Below are 22,919 nucleotides of genomic sequence, written 5' to 3'. Positions count from 1 at the left end.
TCATTAGATGTCCTAGATACGGAACAAAGAAAGCAGGTCATCTGAGAACGTAGAGTGAGCAAATTCATATTGCAATCTTTTTTCTCTTCTTTAGAGAAAGCTTGGTGTGGACCCAAAAATAATAGCAAAAGGCTATTATGTGCCACGCACGCCGCAAATTCGCACCTCAAGTACGAATATAAACGGGAATTAAAATTCGTCAAACATTCAAGTGTATTAATGAAACAATTCAAGAGCACATGACAGCTGCGGTAACCCACCCACCCTCGGCGATGGCAGTTTTTCCTTCTCTTGCTGTCATTTGTGTGCCAGCCGAAAGGTGTCCTTTCCGCACACTCGGGCACAACTGTAGCAATTAGTCGTCTGTAGGGCTTGGTTGAAGTGCATTGCGGTACCCGATGAACATACGAACACGGGAACGAACACTTCACAAATGCCAACACGAATGCAACCGTACTTCAGCAGCACTCGTCAAAAGCGGTCCTTTTTTGCCTTTTTCGAACGAAACGAGATGGAAAAAAGAGAATAAAAAAAATCCCCATTCTAACCAGGAAAACAAAACCGTCCCATTTCAGCATGATGCCAATCATCATCAGTTATATTATTTATACCCAGCGGCGTCGTACTTAATATCAATAATTTTACACATCCAAAAACGTACTGTGTAAAGTGTGTGTACTCGACACTGTGTATGGGAACGTTGGGAGGATTGCATGAAAGTCCTAGGGGTGGAGAAAAATATAAATCAACATCATCTATTCGGTTCCCTATTCATAAAAAAGAGACATTTTGTTCAACTTTTTACACTCGTCGGTGTTGGTTGACTTTTTTCGAGTGTTCTCCACTCACACACCCACTTTAAAGGAACGGTCGGGCGGGCGTAAATCAAACTTTTATTCCATCACAATTTCCTCTCTCTCGCCCACCGGATGGTGTGTCCAAAGCAGGGCATAAAAATATCACATCACTCCTCTATTTCTAGTGCCGCAGTACACAACAAACGCCGGAATAAACAAAAAACAAAAACAAAACAAAAATGTTTGTTTCCTTTTGCCCGATAAATGCGAAATAAAGTATAAAAAGGATAACGCCAGCGAACACACAAAAACAGTTGCACTTCATCCGAATAGCCGGCCGCGCACAATGTGCCCGGGTAAAGGAATGGAATCAAAAAGTTGTGCAGCAGAAGCAATCTACCGCCATCGGCCGGGGGAAATATGTGCACGTGATTATACGTGCCGGTTGATAGGACAATAATATAACTTCAAACGGGCAACGGAACAAAACTTTTGCGTATATTGGGTGGAAAGGAGCAAAATACAGAAGACAAAACAATAGCAACAAAAAAATCGTACGCGTCGAACAAGTTGCCTAACATGAACGCCCATCATGCCCCGCCGCCAGCAGGCAGAGTTGAAATATGTTTAACGTGACTTTTTGCTTATGATGGTTTCATGATATTTTTGTGTGTGTTTTTTTGCTCACATTTCCGATCCGCGCCTGGTGGCAGAACAAGGTGCAACGAATTTAATTTTCCTTCTTTGGACGTTTTTATTTCAACATTAGCCATTACGCTTTGAGACACACGTGTGAGGTGAATTGGGAAGTTTTTTTTTTGGTTTTTGTTGAATGTTGTACGCTACGCTAGCAAAGAAGTGTGTGCGTGACTATGTATCATACGGTGTCCTTTGCAGCCGAAGCTTAGAACACATAAAAGGGTTCAACTAGCTCGGGCAAAGATAATTTGATCCACGGTACCAGAGTACCGGAGGCTAGTGCGAAAAACCGTCGTTAGGGTTAGATTCTACGAGCATTGGTCGTGCACAATGCAAGATATTGTGTACAAAAACATACGAAGATGAATTAAACCTCCCAGCACGTGAGCATGGCAGCACATTTTGGCAAACAAAAATAATAAAAAAGGGGTTTCATCATTAGCAAGGATTTCGGGTGCGGTGGAAATGGTCTGGTCGCTCGTTTGTCGTTCGTGACCGGTGAATCATTTTCGGCGGGTGGCAAAATACGACCCCGGGAAAGGCCGGGAAACATAATTTTGAAAAGTGTGCAACATTTGTGCAACGTGTGAAATTGCGAACGCTTGGTCACGGTACGCTCCATGGAAGCAGCATGGTGGTGTTTGTGTTGTGTTTTGTTTTTTCTTTGCTGTGTCGGGAAAGTTTTTCCCAATCCCTTATCGCAGGCGCTGCGGGCTCGATTTGTAGAATAGGGCAGTGGTAGTAGTTCTGTGTGTGTGTCTAGTTTTCGGCACGAAAAGAAACGCCGCTCGGGAAAATGTGCAGATTGCAAATATTTATTCAAGGGATAAAAAATAGGACGCTTGAAAGAGGGCTCAGAGTTTTGAGCACATAACTTTGCGAGGATAGATACACGGGTAGCACCAGAGTGCCCAAAGGTTCTCTGTGGCCATTTTGCAAAACAACTAGAAAAATCGGACAAGCAAGACACAATATATCCTAATCGATTGAATCGATTCGAGGAAGATCGGTGTAAAAAGAAGATAGCAATCGGAAACCTCACACAAACTCTGTCATGACTACGGCAGGAGCATTTTAAGAAGATCGAGGAATTGGCATTCTGAAATCGATGTTTTTTTTCCTGTAGATATAAAAATCGATAGACACACCAGAGAAGCATTGAGCGCGAACATCATCAAGTAGCGGGATCGTCCAAAACCAACGTCCAAAGAAGAAACGTTTACGTTTTCTAGATACGGAAGAATTACGGAAGCAGCGATTTCCACAGCCGTGGCACCCAGCATAAACGGAAAAGCATCATTGAACATTAGCCTTTCTCGGTTTGCTTTTGGGGAGCTGAGCGGGCGAAAAATTGGTTTGGCTATTCTTGTCGGATAATCTGGATTTTCGGCCGAACTTGGCTGCCGAACAGTGGACGACAGTGTGAGTTGGGGAGTACGTAGTCAACAGAATTGAAAGCTATGAGGAAAATGTGAGGAAGTGAAGATAAACATTGTGGGTCTGAGTTGATCGGTACAATATTGTGAAATTATTATCATTTTACGCTAAGCTGGTGAAAAAGGCAGCTAAAGGGAATGAAACAAAATTGTTAGAATTTTTCGGTTTGTTTTAGATGATTTAAAGGCTTTTTCAAACGTACGGTTTGATAAAAAAGAATAAAGAGAAATAAACTCCAAAATAACAAAAAAAACACACTTCAAAATCAGGTCACACACTAGAGGTGAAACTAATCATATTTCATACAACCCGTTGACACTAATCTGCTGCGTACAGGTTGGTTCAATTTAGATTTCAATTTAGATATAACATCCTGCGAAAAGGGAAAAAGGTGGCCCCACATGGACAAACGCACTGCGACCGACCATAGGGAGTTGCCAGTGATTCATGGTTGAACGGAAATTGATCAATTATTCTACTCCGCTGCCATCAGAAACCAATTTGTAGGGAAGAGAAACTTCAGTGCAAGCAGGGGCTTCAGGATTAAAGGATTAAATATTTCAAACAACGAAATAACTTTCCTGTTTTTTTGGACTTATGTTTCAATGGAAGAGGTTAACAATAATTACTAGGCAAGCGTAGTATGCCTTTGCTGTTGTTTCATGCTTTTAAAGTGCCAACCCTCGAACGCCGGCGGAATAGTCGCTGTCGATGAGCTGGAAAATGCATGACTTTCATGCTAAAAGCCAAAACCATCGCGTGTACCAGCAACAACGGTGGGCTCACATTCGCAAATATTCACACCTTTATGCTTGCCACATGCCGGAGGCCAGTACCCGTCCCTACGATAGTGCTTGCTTGTATCAAACACAAAACAATGCTGCTCGTCTATTTCCAGATGCAACATAGTCATGGCAGAACGTTGCCGGAAGTCAGGACCGATCGATAATGGCACTGGCTGCAATTTTACCCATCGGAGTGGTCGTATGTTTCCTGCCCGTTCGATGGTCATTCATTTGCTCAATATGAAAACTCCAAAAACAAACGCAAACGAAGCGGGCGAAACGGGCCTATTGGCAGGGTGGCAGTTTTTTGCGTGACTTTGCAACGGAAAGGTGGCAAAAACACGAATATCTCCCAGAAGGTTCCGATTGCTGGACACTTCTCCATTTAGATTCCGGATGCTTTTCGATATCGGAGCTTACGGTGGAGCCATTCAGGTACGGGGCACTGAGGGAGGATGTTTCATTCATGTTGCATTCTCTATCATTGACGCTATTGTGCTGTTGCACTATCGCGTGGAATCACCGTTATCGTTGATGTTCGGTTCGCGCGTGGGGCAAGTCATGGCATGACCCTTTTGCAACGTCAAAAACAACCTACAGACTGTTTTTGGGGTGGACCATCTCGAACAAGCTTTTGAAAAAATACAAAAACCATTAGTGCCCGAATGAATGGCTTAGAGTGCAACTTATTGCAACATACTTGCGCCTAAATGTATGCATTGCGCTTTCTGTAACGTGCTTGTTAGGCTGCAGTGAAAGCGTACTCAAAAGCACTACATCGATAGCAGAATTGATTAATTCTTCAGCAACGCAAAATTGCACTCAACTCCCGGCCGCATACTTCACTTAATGATGCAAAATGTTGAAATTAGCTCAGCTTAGCCTTTCAACAAACAGAGCGCAACAATTGATAACAGCTCGTGTTGGCGGAGGGAGGAAGGCAGTTGTCAGCGGGAGTTTAATTAGTCACATTTAAAGCGATGTCTCGATCGGCTTCAGCTTGTCACAGTACTTCTCTTCCATTCCTTTTCCCTGCGCGCAGGAATGCATTCCACGCTCTGCTAACAGGCACGTTCAGCGCTGCCAATAAGAGCACAGCGACACAAAGAGTGTATACCTTCAGGCGTGGAAGCTTTGCAGCACACTGTCCACGAGTGATACTATTCATCCATTTGTTAAATTCCATGCCAACGATAATCCGCCTATCGAAAGCATTTTCACGAACAAAACACAGGCACTCTGCTGTGTGATCGAAAAACCTTCCACCCAGACGGCAGGACGGGTTGCGCAAAAGCTTACTGTCCTGATAATGTACGTACATTGTGGCACTTTTTAGATGGTTTCCGCTACGAAGCAAAATGCAACGAGAGGTACGGGCAAACATACGGGCAGATGCAGATGCATTATTCCGGTGTTTGGAGCTTGGCTGCAAATTTGTTTCCGTTTTGTTTTTAGCGTCCTATGCATATGTTGCGAACCAGTTGGGCGGATATAATCGGTGCCTAACTGTGGGTGCATGAAGGCTGTTGAATATCGTTATTTTTTGTACGTTCACTGCTTTTTAGCTTAAAAAACACCCGAATGTATACATAAAAACTGAATCCTGTACAATTCGAGAATCCCCTGGATTGGAATATAAAATGTAAACTAATTAGTTTTTGCTAGTGGCAAGGATGTTTTTTGTGATTTTTCAAAAGGCACGTTTGGACCGTATTGCAAACTAGGATGTGTTAAATGGAATTAAATTGCTGACCATCGTAAATGGTTGTTGTGGGCGATTGAATTTCCATACAAAAGCGTTCGCCCAGTATAACAACAAAGCCTAAACGGTGGAACAAAAGCAAAATCATTTCATGCGAAGCGTTGCAGGGGAAGATTATTGAGCTTTTTGTTGTATTAACTATCAAAACGAACAACATTCAAATCAACTAATTGCGATTATGCAAAAGTCCTGTTATTTGTTGCTGTTTTAATGGTGTAAACCCGATTCGAAAGATTTTTTTATATTTTGTGCTTGCTCCTTCGTGTTCTAAACCCGCCGTGTGCCTCTTTTTGCAGTATGCAGTGCAATTCACTTTCTCATAGGTTGTTGAAAGATGAACACGATGAATTCACGTTCAATTAAAGCCACCAAAATGATATCAATACTCGTACCATAACCATAACTTGCTTTCACGCATTTCCCTTATCGGCTGCGAAGATAATCATTAGCGCGTAATGTGAATCGTAAATTTCGCTGATCCAGCGCGGAATCACGCTAAGAAAATCCTTCGTCTGCCTGTTCTGTACGAATTAAAGTTGTTATTCGCATTTTTCGGTCGTTCACCGCTCACTGCTCATCATCATCATCATCACCGTCATCCTCTTTGCACCGCCTTATCGCCAGTAACATGATTGGCTCTCCTGTTTTATCCAATACAGCCTGCACAGTTATCAGCAGAGACCGATCGGTGGGCGCGGGAAAAAAAGCCTTCCGTAAAGAAAAGCGCTTCCCACAGCGCCTTCACACACACGCGCAAGCAGGGTAAATGGTAGCTAATGATGGTAAAAACTATGGCAGTACCGTGGCTCACCGAATGGGCCTCTAAGCTTCCATCCCCGTAACACCGGGTTAAAGCACTATTGCCTTGCAGCCTGCACGACAACGACGACGTGCTAATGAAACACATGTAAAAGTGCCGGTACGTGATTGCAATAGTGAAGCTCGTTCTGGGGTTCTTTTATTTTTTTTTTGTGCCTTTCCTTCCACACCTCCAAAGGCCGGGGTTACCAATCTGCCGGACCAATTTCCTGCACGTGGAAAGATTTCATCCAGCGCACGCTTCGGACTCATGGGCCTTTTTTTTGGATTGTTTTGTTGGAGCCTCCGGTATACTCCGTGTGATACCCTTTTATGTGTGTGTGTATGTCGGGTGTTATTTTCCCTTTCAATGGAGCACACCGAATGGTAACATTTTGCTAGTGACTCCTTTCATTCGGACAATTTGGGAGTGTGTGGGAGTTTCTGTTTTGCCAGCAAACATCAGACGGGTTGAGAAGATTCCGCCTAACGTTGAGTTGAGGACAGTGGACAGTGGCGTAGGTAGGGTGAGTAATCGGGTTCAACATGAAGGCATAATGGAACCCTGGGACTAGTTTTCCACCGAACTATTAGCAAGTGGACGTGTGTGGGTGTGTCTTACGGTTTCCAAGCAAACAAATATTTTATTTGCTTCTTTATTTGCTACACTTCGGCAGCCCTGCTTGGTTTTCTCAGGGGAATGTTGTCGGAATTCAAATTTGCTTTTTGTTAAAGTATTGTCTAAATTTCGTAATCTCTTCCAGCAAATCCTTTGCTCGTCAACACCGCCTCCCCTTGAAGAGAGAAAAGTTTACATCCACATACAATAGATTCACACACACAGAGAAAAAGAGAGTCAGAAGAGATAAATTATTCAGTCCAATCAGTCACGGAATTACGCTGAATCGTCATCCGTGCGAAGGAATGCGTCATCCCGGTCAGGTGGATGGATGGAAGGAAGTAAAAACAACACCGTAACCGAAACCTCGCCAGTAATATCGACCCTGAGTGGCTTGATATAATTTACCGATGGTATTTAGGAGGAAATGAATCGAGCGGGGCGTGCAGAAGGGAACTGCGAGATCATTGGCCACACCTGCGAATAGGGACACTATTACCGGAAAGTGATTTCGTCAGCTTAATAGACCTTTCGCACGGAAGCTGATGGTGTGATGCTGCGAATGATGAATTCGATGAAGCCCTCTCACCTGACGAAGGATGAAGGTTTGGAACACATTTCTGACCTAATTATTGTACGGTGTTGGTTTCTTTTGCCAGCAACCGAACTGGTTTGGGACGAGTTGGTAGGGGAATAAAACATTTTCCCACGAATTAAGAGCTTATACGTTATGCACAGTGTGAATAATTCTATGAATGAAATTAATTGGAATTTGACAGCATTAAGAGCATTTACAGGTACAATATTTATATGTCTTCTGAATGTGCAGCAGATATTGTTGTGAATGAGCGGAAAAAAACGAAATCCGATCAGAATAATTTATGGCATCATGTCCGAAGCCTGATGCCGAATAGAGTTTAAAAATTCATCATTTTCCACACATTTTCAGTGCCCATTAACGTTTCAATTTGTATTTAATACTTTCCGAGAGAAGTCCAATTATGTTCGCAGTTGACAAGTTTTGTGTTGTTACAGCTTGTGTTTATTGGCAGTTAAACGTAACACATGCTTCACAGTGGGGCAATTTCATGCGAAGGGATTATCATACACATTTAATTAAAATGGGAAGCAATAAATCGAATCTGTGTTTTGTATGGCTCCATTCAATTGAAGCATTTTATGACACTGGAACATAAATTTGCAATTACAGTGCAGTTGCAATTGAATAAAAAAATTATTGGGGAAGGCGACAGTATTCGTGGGAACAGATTTGGCACTGGATGGTTGGGTTATTTTTGGACGCATAATTAAAACCGTGCAATGTCAACGTGGTTTATTTTTTCTCGTGAATTTCAAAATGCATTTAATGACCTTGGTTAAAATTAGACCTGAATAGTTTGATGGCTTAAAGGATGTTGTCAACATGGAATTAAATTACGATTTCAATAGGGTCTATTAAAGAAAAAAACTACATTTACTTACGTTATTTTTTAAGTTAACGAAAAGAGTACCATAGTCTTATAGCAACACTTTTTGTAGCACTCTTTTTAACCTTTTCACGTGTCAACCATTCACTAACGTATACCTACTACAATAAGGACTCTAATTCTTGCACAAACATTCAAAATCACACACGCACTTAGAGCTTCACGCTTATACTTTTTAACAGGTTTATTACACTGTTTTCCTCTTCAAGACAATTCAGATTGCCGAAAAAACACACTAAATTATTTAAGCTCCAGTTTTCACACTCACAATCACACGGTACCTGTAATGGTCACGCTAATTACGATACCTTCACTTGATTGTAACCGACATTTGTGCACGGTAGCCGATGTTCTTGTTCGCTTCCGTTCTGCAAAACAACTGCAACAAACTCACTACACGATGACGCACATTGACGCACGTGACGCTTCCTCGCTTCCAAAAGGGTGTAGCAACCCAGCGGGGGAAGGTGTTGCGGTCTATATGCCACCTGAAAAGAAAGGGGGAGGAAAGAAAATCGATTCTCCGAAGGTCAGCACCCGGTGTCAAACAAAATCGCAAAACACTAGAACACTTGACACAAGACACAAGCCCTTCCTGGGTCGATCCTGGGGCCACTTTCGCTAACACAGCAACCCGCGAGCACATGGCAACGGCCAAACTTCAGCATAAAGCACACACCACCATCGTTATATAGCACACCGCTGTGCTACTGCCGCTGTCTCCGTCGCCGGGGCGTTTGGAAATTGGATGTAAACTTCCTTTCGAGCGATCAGGTGCATCGGAGCAGAAAATGAGGCAACTTTCCAGTTTTCTGCCGTCTTGAGAATGCTGTAGAGGTTTATTTCAGCGTGTTTTGTGTGGTACACTTTTTTCGGGGGATGGTGGTTGCCAATGCTGCGTCCGTTTCCATACACAACTGGGATCTGAGTTTGAAAACTTCCCACCGCTGCACAACAGAAAGAAAGACTCAGTTTGTTGTCAGCTTGACTTCACTTAATTCGGCTCGAAGGAAAATCACTCATAACATTTGCATAATCTTTTGCATGCCGAAGAGGGGAAATGTTTACGCGTTGGCGTAAATATTTTTCATACATTTTTTCGCTTCGGCGCTTTGCCAGCACCACCAACGATTCACGGGACAACGTTTCCCATCAAACGATAGGGCTATTATAACGATATTTCCGATTTTTTGCACTTCTTTGCTTTACAACCATAAACACACAGCACACACGACCCGCTCAGGTTTGCATCCTGTTAGCACACATCCTCTTAGCTGCTGCCCTTGTCCGCCTACTGCGAGGAATATACATTCCATCAGGCGGATGCCGAATCGTGGCAGAAAAACGCACGCGGAAACAAATCTTGCCCCACTGCCGGGGGGAAAGGAATGTGTCCGCGCGTTCGCTGGAATCCTTTTGCGTCGTGACAGAATGACAACACACTCTCACGCACACACCCACACACACACCCACTGTGCACGAATCAAAGGATGCGTTGATTTCGCTTGAACGGCAAGAAGCGCGCGCGCACACAAACACAAATACGGCCGGCCTGAAGAGGCAGCCACCGGCAATTGCACACTCACTCACTCACCCAAACACATACACAGAGGGAGATACACCAAACGATGAAGATACCTTTTGTGAAAAGAAGGACGACGGAATACGCTGTGTGGGTGCGAAAATGCGCTTTGCACTTTGCACGCCCGCTCACGAGGGGTTTCCACCGAAGAATGAAAGCAAGCGTGCGTGAGCATCGGGGCGAGAGCATAGAACATCGCACGGACGTCGCACAATGGGTACGCCGTTTGCTGGCGATTGGCTAGAATTGGAGTTTGGTGTGCGGTACGAGGCTTTTTGACAATAAAATTGTAGGGGTGCAGCACAAATTAATGCCTTTTAGCGCACTTATTCGCCATAGAAACAACATCTTAAATTAATTGAAATGAACCATTGTTTGCTGAAATATATAACAAATTCGATGAATTTAAAAAAAATAATTTTAAATTACACAAGCAATAATATAATTTTTCTTTTGGATTTTATTTTACAACCCCGTACACGTTATGTCCATCCTGCACCGCACTGTGCACACTGCTTGTCTCTCGCAACGCTCTCTCAACGCTTCGAATGGCGCGCGCGCTCTCTCTCGTTCGCTCCGCTTCTCATCGCCCGCCGCCTACCATGCTGGCGATGTTTTTGCGCGACGCGTTCGGGCAACCCGACGGCTCACATTATGCTTATGCTTGGCGTTCACGCTTTTATGCTTGCCGCACTACAATCCGACAACCGTCGGTACCGCGGGAGCGGTTTGTTGTCGGTAAACAAACCGAAACGACAAGGACGCGTGTTCGGGCCGGTACCCCGAACTGCCGGTTCGCCGGTCCGGTTGGAAGATGAGCGCAAAAAGGTCTCCTTTGTTTTACTGTTGCCTTCAGCCCTAAGCTCGAAATCTGACTTTTTTTTTGCTAGCGGTATCCTTGACGTTAGCAACGGCACCGAACGCCCACCTAAAACACGAACAAAACCGGCCGGTTTGTGAGCGAAGGGAGTTCAAGTTCATGCGCATTCATTCTGCATTTTGCATCCTGCCCTGGTATGGAGCAAAATCCGGCATATCGGATCGGTCGGTCGTTCGAACGAATCCTTGAACCTTGTTCCGCTCTGGGATCCGATGAACGTTGGTTTGGCAATTGGGCTGAGGGGAAGAAAGTGCAGGGAGTGGGGATAACCGGGGCGAGAATTTCGCCATCTGTTAAATTGCCGCTGATTTGCTTCGTTTCCAGGAGGGTTTGGGGTATTTTCAGCAACTTTTTGGTGTTGGAGTTCGGCCGAAAGTTGGAGGGTACAATATACACCCATTTGCATATGCATTAACCAATCGATTCCGGGGGATAGCGGAAAGTTTTGCGGAAATCTCTCGCAAGTGGGTGATATTGGATTCGTTGAAACAAAAGTAGAATAAAGATTAGTCGTTCAATTACTGAGTGGGAATGAATTCAAACGGATTGGATACTGTATGTGTGCACAATATTCAATGGAATTCGTAATTTTATTCAGTTTGGTCAACCATTTTATAGAATATTGACAAAGTCCATTTTATATGTTAAAACACACCTTACATGATGTTTTTTTGTGCTGAAATAATCACCTAAAAATATGTTTTTTGATCCAATAACAACCCTAAAGGAGGTCTTGCAGAGTGCCCAGATATTCCCACGTATAATTACGCATCAACTTTCGTCGACCCGTTTGCTTTGCAGTTCTGTGGCTTCTACTGAGTACGAGTCGAGTAAATTGTGCTGAAAAGTTCTCCACGACGCCTCTCGCTGACACGCATGCAGCTAAAGGATCCTGTTACAATCTCCAGCTTTGCCATTTTGCAAAAAAAAGTTGCCAAAAAACGAACCGCGACCACATCAATTACCGTCCGTTTCGTTCCTGTCACCCTTCATGCATTCTTCAAGAGCATGTTCTTCCAAAGGCTTCCAGAGATTCAGATTACAATGGCATTGGTTGGTTGTACCTGGTGACAGGAGTGACATTACTGTCCTTTCGGTGATGCGTAAAACTTCTTCCTTCCCGTGCAACGTGAACGAACGGCGTCGTCCCGATGGCATCTTTAACCATCGCCTTGATGTGGTCCCGCGTTGGTCTCCTGTTAAGCCGGTTCAGTCGCATAAAACGACATAATTGCTACTAATTACAAGTTATGCTGCACCCCGTCCAACCCTTTTTCTTGGGCAAATTTGCTCCGCATGCACTGACCCCTTTCTTCCAATTAGAATGCTGCAATCTCTTTTGGCGGTTGCGAGGCTTTTGCAACCTTTGTTGCCTGATTTAATTACAGACCAGTGCTTCAACAACAACCGGGCTGCTAAAGTAACATTTTATCACATTCCACGTGTGCCTTGTGGAAAGGAAGCTGTCACCACGTTTCGGGGGACATTGAACTCACGTCACTGAAGAGAGCAGCAGTAGGTCAATGGCGTACTACCGGAACGCCACACGCCTTTTGCGTAATACGCAGGGGAGCGATACGTTGCGAGCGAGTTGGGTTTTGGGCGAGAAAGTGGCATTTCTTGTTCTCCGTTTTCGGCGACAAATCCTTCCTTTGCTCCCAGGAGAATGCATTCTGACACAGTTACATACTTTCGGCGTAGAAGAAGCCCGCAGCAGGTAGCCCGTGTGCGCTACCTGTTCCTTTTTTATGCGTGTTCTGTGCATTCTTTCCGCCACCCTTTCTCCTTGTTGAATTTCAAACAGCCGTTGAGTGTTCTTGGAAAAAAACGGCACGGCCTGCTGCTCCGTAACTGGGTAGGGCCTTCTACCAGCGGGTTGTGTCTTTTCAACGCAAGGCGCAGTAGGCCATCCTCTTGCCGCCCGTTTTTATTTCAAAACGCTCCAAACGAACACGTGCTGCTTTGGAAAACACATTTCACACGTGGATCTGGTTTTCGGAGTGCAACTTGAGTTGAAGACGAATGTAAATGAACAAGTGCACAATCCGTATAAAAGAGGCAACAAGGCGAGCTTCCCTCGACGGATGGCAATGAATTTAATTAAAATGTTATCAACGTCCTCAGCACGGGTAAGTGGCGTTAAGCGTGGAGTGACGTTTTTTGCTGGAACGGTGAGAAAGTGCATCATTAATGCAGTGGCGAATCTTCACACGTGGCCCAAGAGCCAGAGTCCATTTTGTTTTCTCGTTCCAGCTCTCCACTTACCTAACGGGGTGCTCAGTTGATTCTCATGAAGTTGATGAAAGATAATGTTTAAATTATGCTGTGCGCGTCTGTGGGGGAAAACGGCAGGACCCAGAATGGCGTGTTAATTGTAAGCATTAGCACACTTCTTTCCCATTTTCTATGACTGAGATTTAAATAATAAAGAGAAATTTATTTTGTAATGAGTGACGAGTGAAGAGTTTCAAAATAAATGAACAGTGGGGTAGCTTCAAGCTCAACTTCAAATACATAGAAGACACATAGGAGATCCGAGAACAGAGCATCTTCTTTCTAATATCCTTTCAAGCTTCTTCGTCCTAACCGACCACTCCGTAAGAGACACCTGCTGTTTTATGGGATCCATGGTCAAGCTTCAAACGCTCTTCATTGCTGAAACTGCTTTTTCAGTCCAGTGCACAAACAGCAAACAGCAAAAAAAAGGATCGAACGACCAAGGATGTTTAAACACATTATAGGAAGCACCTTGCCAAAATTTGATCCAACTAAACAGACAACAACAAACGAACGAAGGCAAATAAATAATAGCCCCTGAAAGGTTTCTCTTTTCTTTCTCCCCCTGAGCCAAAATCGAACCGATCTGCAATAGAATGAGAGTCCTGTCGTAAAAGCACCCGACGGGACGTGTAGGCATAGGGAGCATATTTTATGTGTTTACGTAGGATCATCGCGACCTCCTTCAGATTGTGCGTGTAGATAGTGTGTACACGGGGCCGGTTCTGCTAGGAAAAAAAGCAAAAGTCTTCTTTTTAAAATATTTTGTGCTTTTATCCAACCATCACAAGCATACGAACGGGCAGGATCTTCTACCAGGTTATTTATTGGTTTAAGCAAATTGGTGCCACATTTGCAAACCGGCCATGTGCGAGTAGTCCTTTTACACTCTTTAATCTGCTGCTGCACCGAAGCCTCAGTGTGTGTGTGTGTGCTTGGGAGTCATAAAGTGTACGCTTTATGGGACGGGGGAAAATGCGCGTGAAAGTAATAATTGCACACTAAATTGATTCCCATTTGCACGCCCCTATTTGGACACGGACAGGGGTGCGTGGTGGTTGACTGTGGTTTAACCCCTCTGCTGCAAGCGTTCCAGTCTGGTGTCTAGATAATTGCTTCATTTTTCTGGGTTGTTGTAATTGAAGGGTGGAGCGATTTTTGGACAGGATTCCCTAGAAAAGGGGTGCAGCGAGAGAGAAATTCGATCTGTTTTGGAGATGGAGAAGACACTTTGTAACAACATCAAGAAGCAATTAGTTCGTCTTTTTAATGGATTGTTTGTATTGTGAATTCTTGTGTGTTTTTAATGCAGTATTTGACGCAAAAATAACTTAAATAAAAGATGTAAAATTATAAATATTGGTTAAGAATATTTAAGAAACGTAAAAATAATTACTTTTGCCATCTATACTATAAACATTTACTGGAATAATCCATCCAGTATGTTGAACATTAAAATTTATTTGCTTTCCACCACCACTGTCCTCCTCTCATAATCCCCTTTCCCTGTAATAGTGGAGCAAAAACGAAAACAGTGGAAAAAACGGAGACAAAGGCTTAATTTAAATATGAAGTATTTGATTTCGCTCCGACGAAGTTCGCACAGGACATCATCTCACCAGAAGAAATGAGGAGCAAAAAAAAAACGTGCATACATTTTCAAAACGGTGAGCAAGGGAAGCAGAAAGCAGAACAAGGGCCGAACAGCTGTGGAGGAAACTTTACCATCCAACTTCCAACAGCAATGGTATAAATGTAAAATTTATTTTACTCATTCCTTCCACCCATTTCCACCACGTGCCGGTGGGCGGCGCTTCACAGCCGGTTCCCCGGCTGTTGATTACCGATTGCTTGATGGACAACACTGGTCGATCCCGCTGCCAGGTGGAAAAATTAAACGAACGGTCTTTCCAATTCCTTTACCCATCTCTCGGTGCGCTCGCGTTCGTTTGTACAAGTTCTCGCCGCATTTCCGGTGCTTGTTTTGCGCCTGATGAAGTGAGTGTAGTGAAAGGAATGGAATTGAGCAAAAAAAAAAAAAAAAAACAAGCAAACGACGAGTAGGAAATCAATCCAACCTGTTCGATTAACAGTAAATCAACAGCGAACGCCATTGACACACTTGGTACGGTGTAGTAAATATGGTGCATTGGAAATTATATAAAATGCAGAAAGGATGAAAAGCACGACTGATGAGCGCACTCCAGATGGGTCTAATGTTTGTATTTATGGACGACTTCATCATAAATCAGCAGGGTTTGTGTGTGTTTATGTATCGCTCGACGAAGCTTTGCTCATGCCATTTATAGAGAAGCTGCCATTATGCAGTTTTCATAGATAAAACCTTTCCAAAAAATAGGAAATTACTTGCTTTATTTCCCGCCAAGTTCTTCATTTCAACAAATGAAAAGCGTGAGAAATGGTGTCCCATTTTTCATCTGGAGTTCCGTGGTACCTTGGCATTATTTTACCCTCTCCTTCCCAATATTTTTACTTAAGTATTTTGGGGGAAACGAAACCTTCACCGCAGAACCGTGTCCGTTGAAGGAATCGTTTAACCGCGTTTGCTAAAAAAAACGTATACCATTTGGGCCGGAAATGGAGGCTCATTTTTGCGAAAATCTGGATTCAGACGATGATTTACGATGCTCGAGAAATGGTTGAGAAAAGGTGTGTGAAACAAACACACACACCGCAAGTGTGTTGTGACTATGAGGCATCAAGGCGTATGATGAGACATGAAATGATGAGGAAATGTGGTTAGAAAAATCTAGAAATATGTTTTTTCCCTTAACATCTAACAAATGCTTGGCGACCTTGGCAGTTGAACTGAATGCAATCACTGCCACTACACCAACATCATGCTCATTCCCAAAAGAAGCCAACCCCACGGTGCGACTGGTCAGTGTGGGAGTGTAAACAAACGTCACCGTTTCGGGGGAAACTTTCCGCCTACTGTGTTTATCCAAAAATAACAAGAACAAAAAAGATGTCTTCCCTTTCGCCACGGTAGCACCACCTTTTGTACCGTCAAAACACGCATGGCGCACGTTGGCGCAATCGTCAGCACGCTGTGCCCGCTTTACAGTGTAGTAATGGCGTATCCTCCCCACTCCCCCCCCCACCTCCATCCCATTCAATTGGTAATTTTGTTCCTTTTGTTTACAAAACACCCCTCCCCGGAACGGAAAGGCAAATGGTGCGATGGGAAGATATCGCAGGAGGCATTGCAGCAGCAGTTTCCAGTCACGTGTTTGTTCGGATAGATTTATTCGCTTCGGAGGAAGTGATGTTGCACCCGTGTTCTGTTTTGATTTCGGCTGTGAATTTGTTTTTATTTGTCCTATATACTGAATTCGGTCAGTTCGCACCACGTTCTACCGGTGCCAACGTACGCGGGTTGGTAGATGGCGTACCAAATGGGAGCAACAGCCCAAGACAACGGTTTAGAGCCAGAGGGAGAGAATTTCATCTAAGCAGAACCCAATGGTAAGTAATTCAATCAGTGACAGATCTTTAAAATTAATTTTAGCAATCATGTACCCTAGGTGAAACTAAAGGAAAACGAGATGGCTTTTTGAAGACATCGCTGTTAATCATAGCTTTTGTTTAGCGTTGTTAGTTAGAACAATAAATAACTTGAATTAGCTCCACCTCAATGATATGCATTGCTGTACTGAGCGTAATGGACGCGCAACACCAAGAGACGATGAGATGACCGTCCGGAACATTGATAAGCATAATCCAGGGGGTTTTACTACATACCAACAGGACTGGGGAATGTTAGGAAGGGGAAAGCAGTTAACAGTACACTAGCTACACATACACACAGAAACAATTTGCATGTCTATACTTTCTACGTGGCGGTTAGGCGCTGCATTGCATTCTTAACATCATGCTTGCCATCATAGCACGGTGCTGTATCGTAAACCGTTAACAAGCCCGGTGATAACTGCTAAAAGCAAAAAAAACAACCTCGTATTATTTTGTTGCAATATACCTACACAAACGCCACAGCTACGTTTAATATGTTTTAATCGCTTTGTTTTCCTACCGCGAGGGCGCTCGCCCCCACGTAAGCTTCTTTAGTTACAATTTGAAAATCCCTAGCATTAACACCGTCGTAAAAGGAGCACACAACACTTCGCAAAGACGCATTGAAAATATCGCCTAGCCAGAGTGCAAACGAACCTCAGGGTGCGGAACGACGATTCGTTGCTAAACGCTTCAACAATGCTCCTTGAAAGCGTGCAGACATACGTAGACTATACGCGGCAGTAGGTTTGCTAGTAATTGCTATGCTTTTGTTCGACTTTTGCGTTTGCATTGGCGGATCACACGGTCACACCGAGGGCGGGCTTTGTGCCGAGCAGATCGGACAGCTTTTGCTGATAGGTCCCGACGACGGCCGGATCCACGATGCCACGGTTGCGGAAGATCAGCTGCAGCGCGTTTAGGTATTGCATCTCGGTAAACTGGGCGCCCTTTTCCACGATGGAGGTGAGAATTTCCTACACGACAGGCAAGAGCGATAAGGAAAGTGGTTAGTGAAATAAGGTCATAAAAGCGATGAAGCGATGGATGTATACCTCCGGATCTAGGTAGAACATTTCGTAGAAGGACCGTGCATAGTCCAGGGCCACCTCACGCGACGCCGTAATGCTGCTCAGCGTTTGCTGCAGTGCTAGCGCATTCCGGCACATTCGCTGCACGCCCGAATGGTCGATGTATTCCATCGAGTTGGCGGCCATGATGAGAATGCGGGCGGCCAGATGTGCCAACCCTTCGAAGACGTACTGCAAAAAAGGGAGAACGGTTATAAAAGACCGCTGTCGATCGAATCCTCCATTCACTTACCTTCGTTTTCCGCGGGTGCAACGTGGAGCTAAGCGCTTCGTCCATGTCCGACAGTACCTTCGTTAGCTTCAGCACCTTTGCGTCCGGTTCGAGCGAATCGTTCTTGTTGGGATTGTTCGCCTTGTACCGATCGGAGGGGCTCGAGCGCAGGTAATGGAAACACTGCACGCGCACCTCCAGATGCAGCACCAGCAGGCACGTGTTGGCGAGCTCCTCAAACTCCAGTGCCAGATTGATCAGCACCTTGATCATACCGTCCTTCACTATGACCGGACTGTTCACGATCGTTGCCGTACCGGCGGGCGAGGGAGAGCCGGGCGTTGTGACCGGTGAGGCCGCCACCAGGCCGTTTACGATCGGTTTCTTCAAATCGTGGGCAAACTCGGTGATGCGACTCGCAAACCATTCCATGCTTTCCTGCAGTATGGCCAGCTCCTTCAGCACGCCCACATCGGATAGGATCTCTTGCTGGGAGATGCCGCCCTCGCCGAGATTGCTCGTAAGCATTTCCGCCTCGCGCACGTTACGCTGCTGCACCTGTGTGGGACTTTCCTCCTCCGAAGGTTCCGTCTTCATTAGGCGCTTTTGCTGCAGTTGCCTCAACCGTGCGTTCGATGACTTTAGATCCGTCCAGTTGGGAAGCGATCTGAGAAAGAGGGGGAAATGAAAACAAACCTTGGTTAAGGATGCCAAAGTTTCGATGCTGTGCAAACGTACTTCAAAAATCGTGTAATATCGTCATCTTTAAGCCAGGCGACACTGTAGATTCGTTTGTCCTCGGTTTCTGGCTGCACAATGCCACGGTACGCGGCCTGACACGTCTCGCGGTACGTCTTCAGCAGTGAGCAGACCATCTTCAGCAGTTCATCGGAGTAGGTGGGAAGATCTTGGATGAGTTTCTTCGTTTCAGCAATTCCTGCGGAAGAGAATGATTGTGTTCATCGAATAAACGGAATTCCATCTGACAAACGTAACAAATACTAACGATTCTCCACGATGAGAGTGTTCTGCAAAAGTGGACGCGTTAGGCCGAGCCGTTTCATTTCCTCCGGACTGATGATGGTTCGCCAGGCGTCCTGTGCTTTCGAAAGCGACTCGATCGTCAACTGCAGATTGCGATTGTGGCCCCGTGCCAGATAAGCGTCCTTCACGTAGTTTGCTAGGAACGTGTTCAAGCTGCACGGTTGCCTGTAACGGAGAGAAACATCCCATTAAAGACACTGATTCTTCTAACAATCAACCAACGCACCCTGACTTGCACTTCATAAAGCTTTCAATCTCCTGAATGTATCCCATCAGCGGTAGATAGATCTTCCGCACCAGGGACGCATCCGCCGGGCAAACCAGCGCTCGTTCGCGCTTTCGCCGTTCGGCGGCAGCATCTTTCCCGCCGAAATAATACGGCTGATGCTGATGGAAGCTGCTGTTTAGCAGATGAGACGAGTTTGCACTGACCGCCGAGCTGTTGAGCAGCGCCTCTTCCTTTGGTGTGCTGTTGGACACGTTCGACAGGTTGCGCCGGTGTTCTTTCGTCCCGCCCGCGTCTCCATCCGCTGTCTGCGGCCCGCCGGCGTCGGCCGTGTGAGACGATTTATCAAAGCGAAACAGCAGCTTCTTGCCCGGCGTTTTTCTACGACTGAAGAATGCGTTCACGTTCGTCGACTGCTCGGCGAACTGGCCGCGCAACAGCAGCGCCTCGTCGCCGCTGTCGTTCTGGATGTCCAGATAATCGGTGAGCACGAGCTTGAGCACGGCCTGGGCCTGCCCCCAGTACTCGATGATGTCGTAAGGCTTCACTTGCGGAATGTTGTATCGTTGTATGACGTTTCCGTAGTTACGGAGCGCTTGCTGGTGCGCGTTGGCGATCAGCTTAAACTGCTTGAACACCAGATCGAGCAGCTCGAGTATCGGTACCGGTTGGGCGGGCCTGGTAGGGTCTGCACTGGACGCACCGGAGGGCGTCCCGTTGCACGTGGCAACGGTGCTAGACGATGGAGTGCTAGTGATGCCGAGCGTTGTCTGCTGTTGCTGCTGCTGCTGCTGCTGATGCGTCTGTGGCAGATGCTCAAGCGAATTGATGTGCTGAGTTGACTTGGTTACGATAGCTAGCAGTTCGCTTTGCATTTGTACTTTTATTGACTGTGGAATAAATGGAACAGTTCAGAAATTAGGATGAAGCGTGTTGGGAAAGCTGCCACTTACCTCAATCGATTCAGGCACTTTCTGTAACAATGCAAAACATTCAACAATTATACTCAGGAAGTATGACGAATTGACATCGGGATCTAGCAGCTCCGTATCTTCGATAATTTCACTTTTATCCACATCCAAAAACCCTGAAAACGCAAAGCGAACAGCAAATTAGTGGAATAGATGCAGGCGCTTTCTACACAAAAAACGGGGCTTACCATTCTTGGAGATCTCAAACAACGCCTTGCGCGCTTTCGTGTTCGCTTCCACGCGTTCGGCCGAGCGGCGCAAAACGTTTCGCTGGAACGGTGACGTGCCGGCCGCGTACTGGCTGTTGCGCCCGGACGCTTGCCGCTGGAAGTTTTGCAGCACGTCCGCCGTGCTGGACACGTACAGATGTTTGTTCAGCTCCTCCAGCAGCTTCCCGTACAGCTGCTGGCGGCGGTTTTGAAAGTCCTGCCGCAGATCGTTCAACCCTTCGACGCCCTTCAGCTTCCCGTCCGTCGTTTCGATCGAGGCCATCAGCAGCTTGGTCGCGTGCAGGTAGTGTTTCTTTGCCAGGAAAGCGGTCAGCTGTGCCGGCACCTTCCGTATCTCGGTGATCTGGTCCAGCATCTCCAGCACGTATTTGTGCTGGATCGCATCGGTGTAGAGCTTCTTCAGCTCGTCCCGGCGGCAGCGCAGCAACTGTTTGCAGGACTGGAGGTTTTCCTTCACCACCTGTATCCGCTCCCGGGAGGCCGTAACTTCCGTCGACACCTTGCCGAACAGCTGCATGACACGCGTGAGGTCGCCATCGCTGCGCGACACTAGCTCGTTCAACCGTTGGTCAGTTTTGCGGAACTCTCGCTCGATTTTGAGCTTCTCCCGCTCGCGCTGCTCGTTCGTTTCGCTGGCATCGAGGGTTTTGATCACGGAAACAAGCAGTCCGCAACCGCTCTGTTGGAAGGACGGTAAAGAAAAGGCAACCGATTAGCTGATTGGACACGCAAACGCAAACAAGAGGCAACTGAAGCAGCAACATTTATCTTATCGCTAAAATTGTTATGCCGAGCGAGTGCACTGCCCACAAAAAAAGATGATGTCACTAGCTATGGAGGACAAAGGGAGGCAGCCAACTGTGGCCGGTCGGTCGACGTGGTTCTCTCACCATTTTGGGTTCGTACTGCCTGCAGAGTTCTACCCAGAATGGCTCACAGAAAATACGATGTGAGCCTTTACGCAAAATGTGCACAATTAAGGGAAAAACCACTGGGAGCTCTTCTTGTCGTGGAAATCGTACGCACTGTTATGATAATAAACAAAACTTCCATCAAAAATTGCACGGGTGCATTTGACAGCTGCGGTGCGTGAAGGTAGCCCGTTTGTGTAGTCGAACCGTTTGTTTTCGTTTCGCTCACTCGTGCTGTACCGCTCACACTCAGGGGAATCTAACGGAATGCATCATCCTATCGTTGGCCCATTTTGACGCTGGTCGAGATGACGCACCACCACTAGCACCAGCAGCAGACAAATTGATTGATTGCCACCCACTATAGAAAATAAACACAGCATCTTCACGAAAATGGCTTTACACGCGGAATTGAGGGCGTTTTTCGTGCAACCTTCAACTCGTGGCTGTAGCTAGTGGTAAAGCCTGCTGGAAAATCGTCGGTTGGATAATGAAATCGGGAATATTTACCGTTTCTTTGGTATATTTCACTCCTCTCGGAGGTTTCACTGGCGGAGAGTCCATTGAACGAAAATACGAAAACAAACGCAGATGAAAGGTAGGTGATATTGCGAACGCTGACGGAAAAATATCGATCGTTCGTCTGACAGTTTGGTCCAGGGGTGTCAAACACGGTCAAGGTCAGCAGTTTTAAAGGAAAAATGTACAAACAAATCAAATACGACACACTTTTGCATGTCTGCAGTAAACAATTCAATGTTTAACGATAATTAAATTGTTTTTTTTTTGCAAAAAACAAAAACCGCATAAAGTAGAACGTTGATTATCCGGGGACGGATTTACCGGCGGGCGGCTTATCCGTGCACGTATAGTTGACAACCGCGGCGAATATTTGCATCGATAGTCCAGTTGGTTAAACATATTTGTGTACAGCTATTTAGTGATATTTTCGGGCTTCATGTTTGTTCATGAACAGCTGTTAAACTTATAGTTATGGATTAAAATAATATTCTTGTAATAATTACTGGATTGATACAAGGTGAATTTTTAGTAAAATCAGTGAGTTTTGTAATTTTTATACGGATTTGATATTTCTTGGACCATTATCCGTGGAAATCGATTAACCAGCAACCGAATAGTCCCTAGCTGCCCGGATAATTGACGGTTTACTGTAATATCACGCTTCAATGATTAAATGTTCTTACCTCAGTTCAGTATACCAAGCATGATGAAAGCTTAGACTCAAAGCATTTGAAAGAATGAAGTAATGTGGAAACTAATTTAACACATCTGGTTTGTTGTTGCCACTTCATCGCATTTGATTTTCTTCTTCTTATTGATGTAACAACCTACGTGGTCTTGTCGACCTATACAAAAAATCGAGACTTATTAAGCACCACGTAGCCGAGTAGTCGGTCCTTGCTACTGGGGAACAGTCTATATGAGGGGTAAACCCTCAACGGGTATGTTGTTAAGTCGTGCGAGTGGAAAAGTGTACCGTGGCACAGCCTCATGGCATTTTATTTTATTTTATACAACAGAACCACAGACATGCAAAACATTTTTGCAATAATCTAG

At 45.3% G+C, this 22,919-nt stretch overlaps 2 protein-coding genes across 6 annotated transcripts in view; both read right to left on the bottom strand.

The window, feature by feature from the left end:
• LOC1281479 (protein tincar) overlaps positions 1 to 10,131 on the bottom strand; it is a 91,007-nt gene extending 80,876 nt beyond the window's left edge. For 2 of the 4 annotated variants that reach the window (XM_061643808.1, XM_061643811.1), the window contains exons 1-2: positions 10,023 to 10,131; positions 8,380 to 8,872 (exon numbers count right to left, since the gene is read on the bottom strand). The gene's annotated coding sequence lies outside the window, so the exon portion shown is untranslated. Of the gene's footprint in view, positions 1 to 8,379; positions 8,873 to 9,978 lie in introns of all 4 variants that reach the window. The other 2 variants (XM_061643809.1, XM_061643810.1) reach the window with 2 other exon arrangements.
• A 6,300-nt stretch (positions 10,132 to 16,431) lies between these two features.
• Positions 16,432 to 21,961, bottom strand: LOC1281483 (exocyst complex component 4). 2 transcript variants are annotated; one of them, XM_321399.6, is made up of 9 exons: positions 21,852 to 21,961; positions 20,389 to 21,109; positions 20,183 to 20,316; positions 19,230 to 20,119; positions 18,966 to 19,168; positions 18,698 to 18,896; positions 17,981 to 18,626; positions 17,713 to 17,919; positions 16,432 to 17,634 (listed from the first exon to the last, which is right to left on the bottom strand). In XM_321399.6, the coding sequence occupies exons 1-9, from the start codon at positions 21,903 to 21,905 to the stop codon at positions 17,458 to 17,460; spliced, it is 3,231 nt and encodes a 1,076-aa protein (XP_321399.6). In that variant the 5' UTR covers positions 21,906 to 21,961; the 3' UTR covers positions 16,432 to 17,457. The 2 variants fall into 2 exon arrangements, with proteins under 2 accessions (XP_321399.6, XP_061499938.1); XM_061643954.1 differs by lacking the exon at positions 21,852 to 21,961 and adding an exon at positions 21,321 to 21,500.
• Positions 21,962 to 22,919: the final 958 nt, after the last annotated feature.

Source organism: Anopheles gambiae, chromosome 2 (genome assembly GCF_943734735.2).
Source record: "Anopheles gambiae chromosome 2, idAnoGambNW_F1_1, whole genome shotgun sequence".
Lineage (NCBI taxonomy): Eukaryota > Metazoa > Arthropoda > Insecta > Diptera > Culicidae > Anopheles > Anopheles gambiae.
The sequence above is the reverse complement of the archived record's forward strand: the minus strand, read 5'-3'. Positions and strand labels throughout refer to the sequence as shown.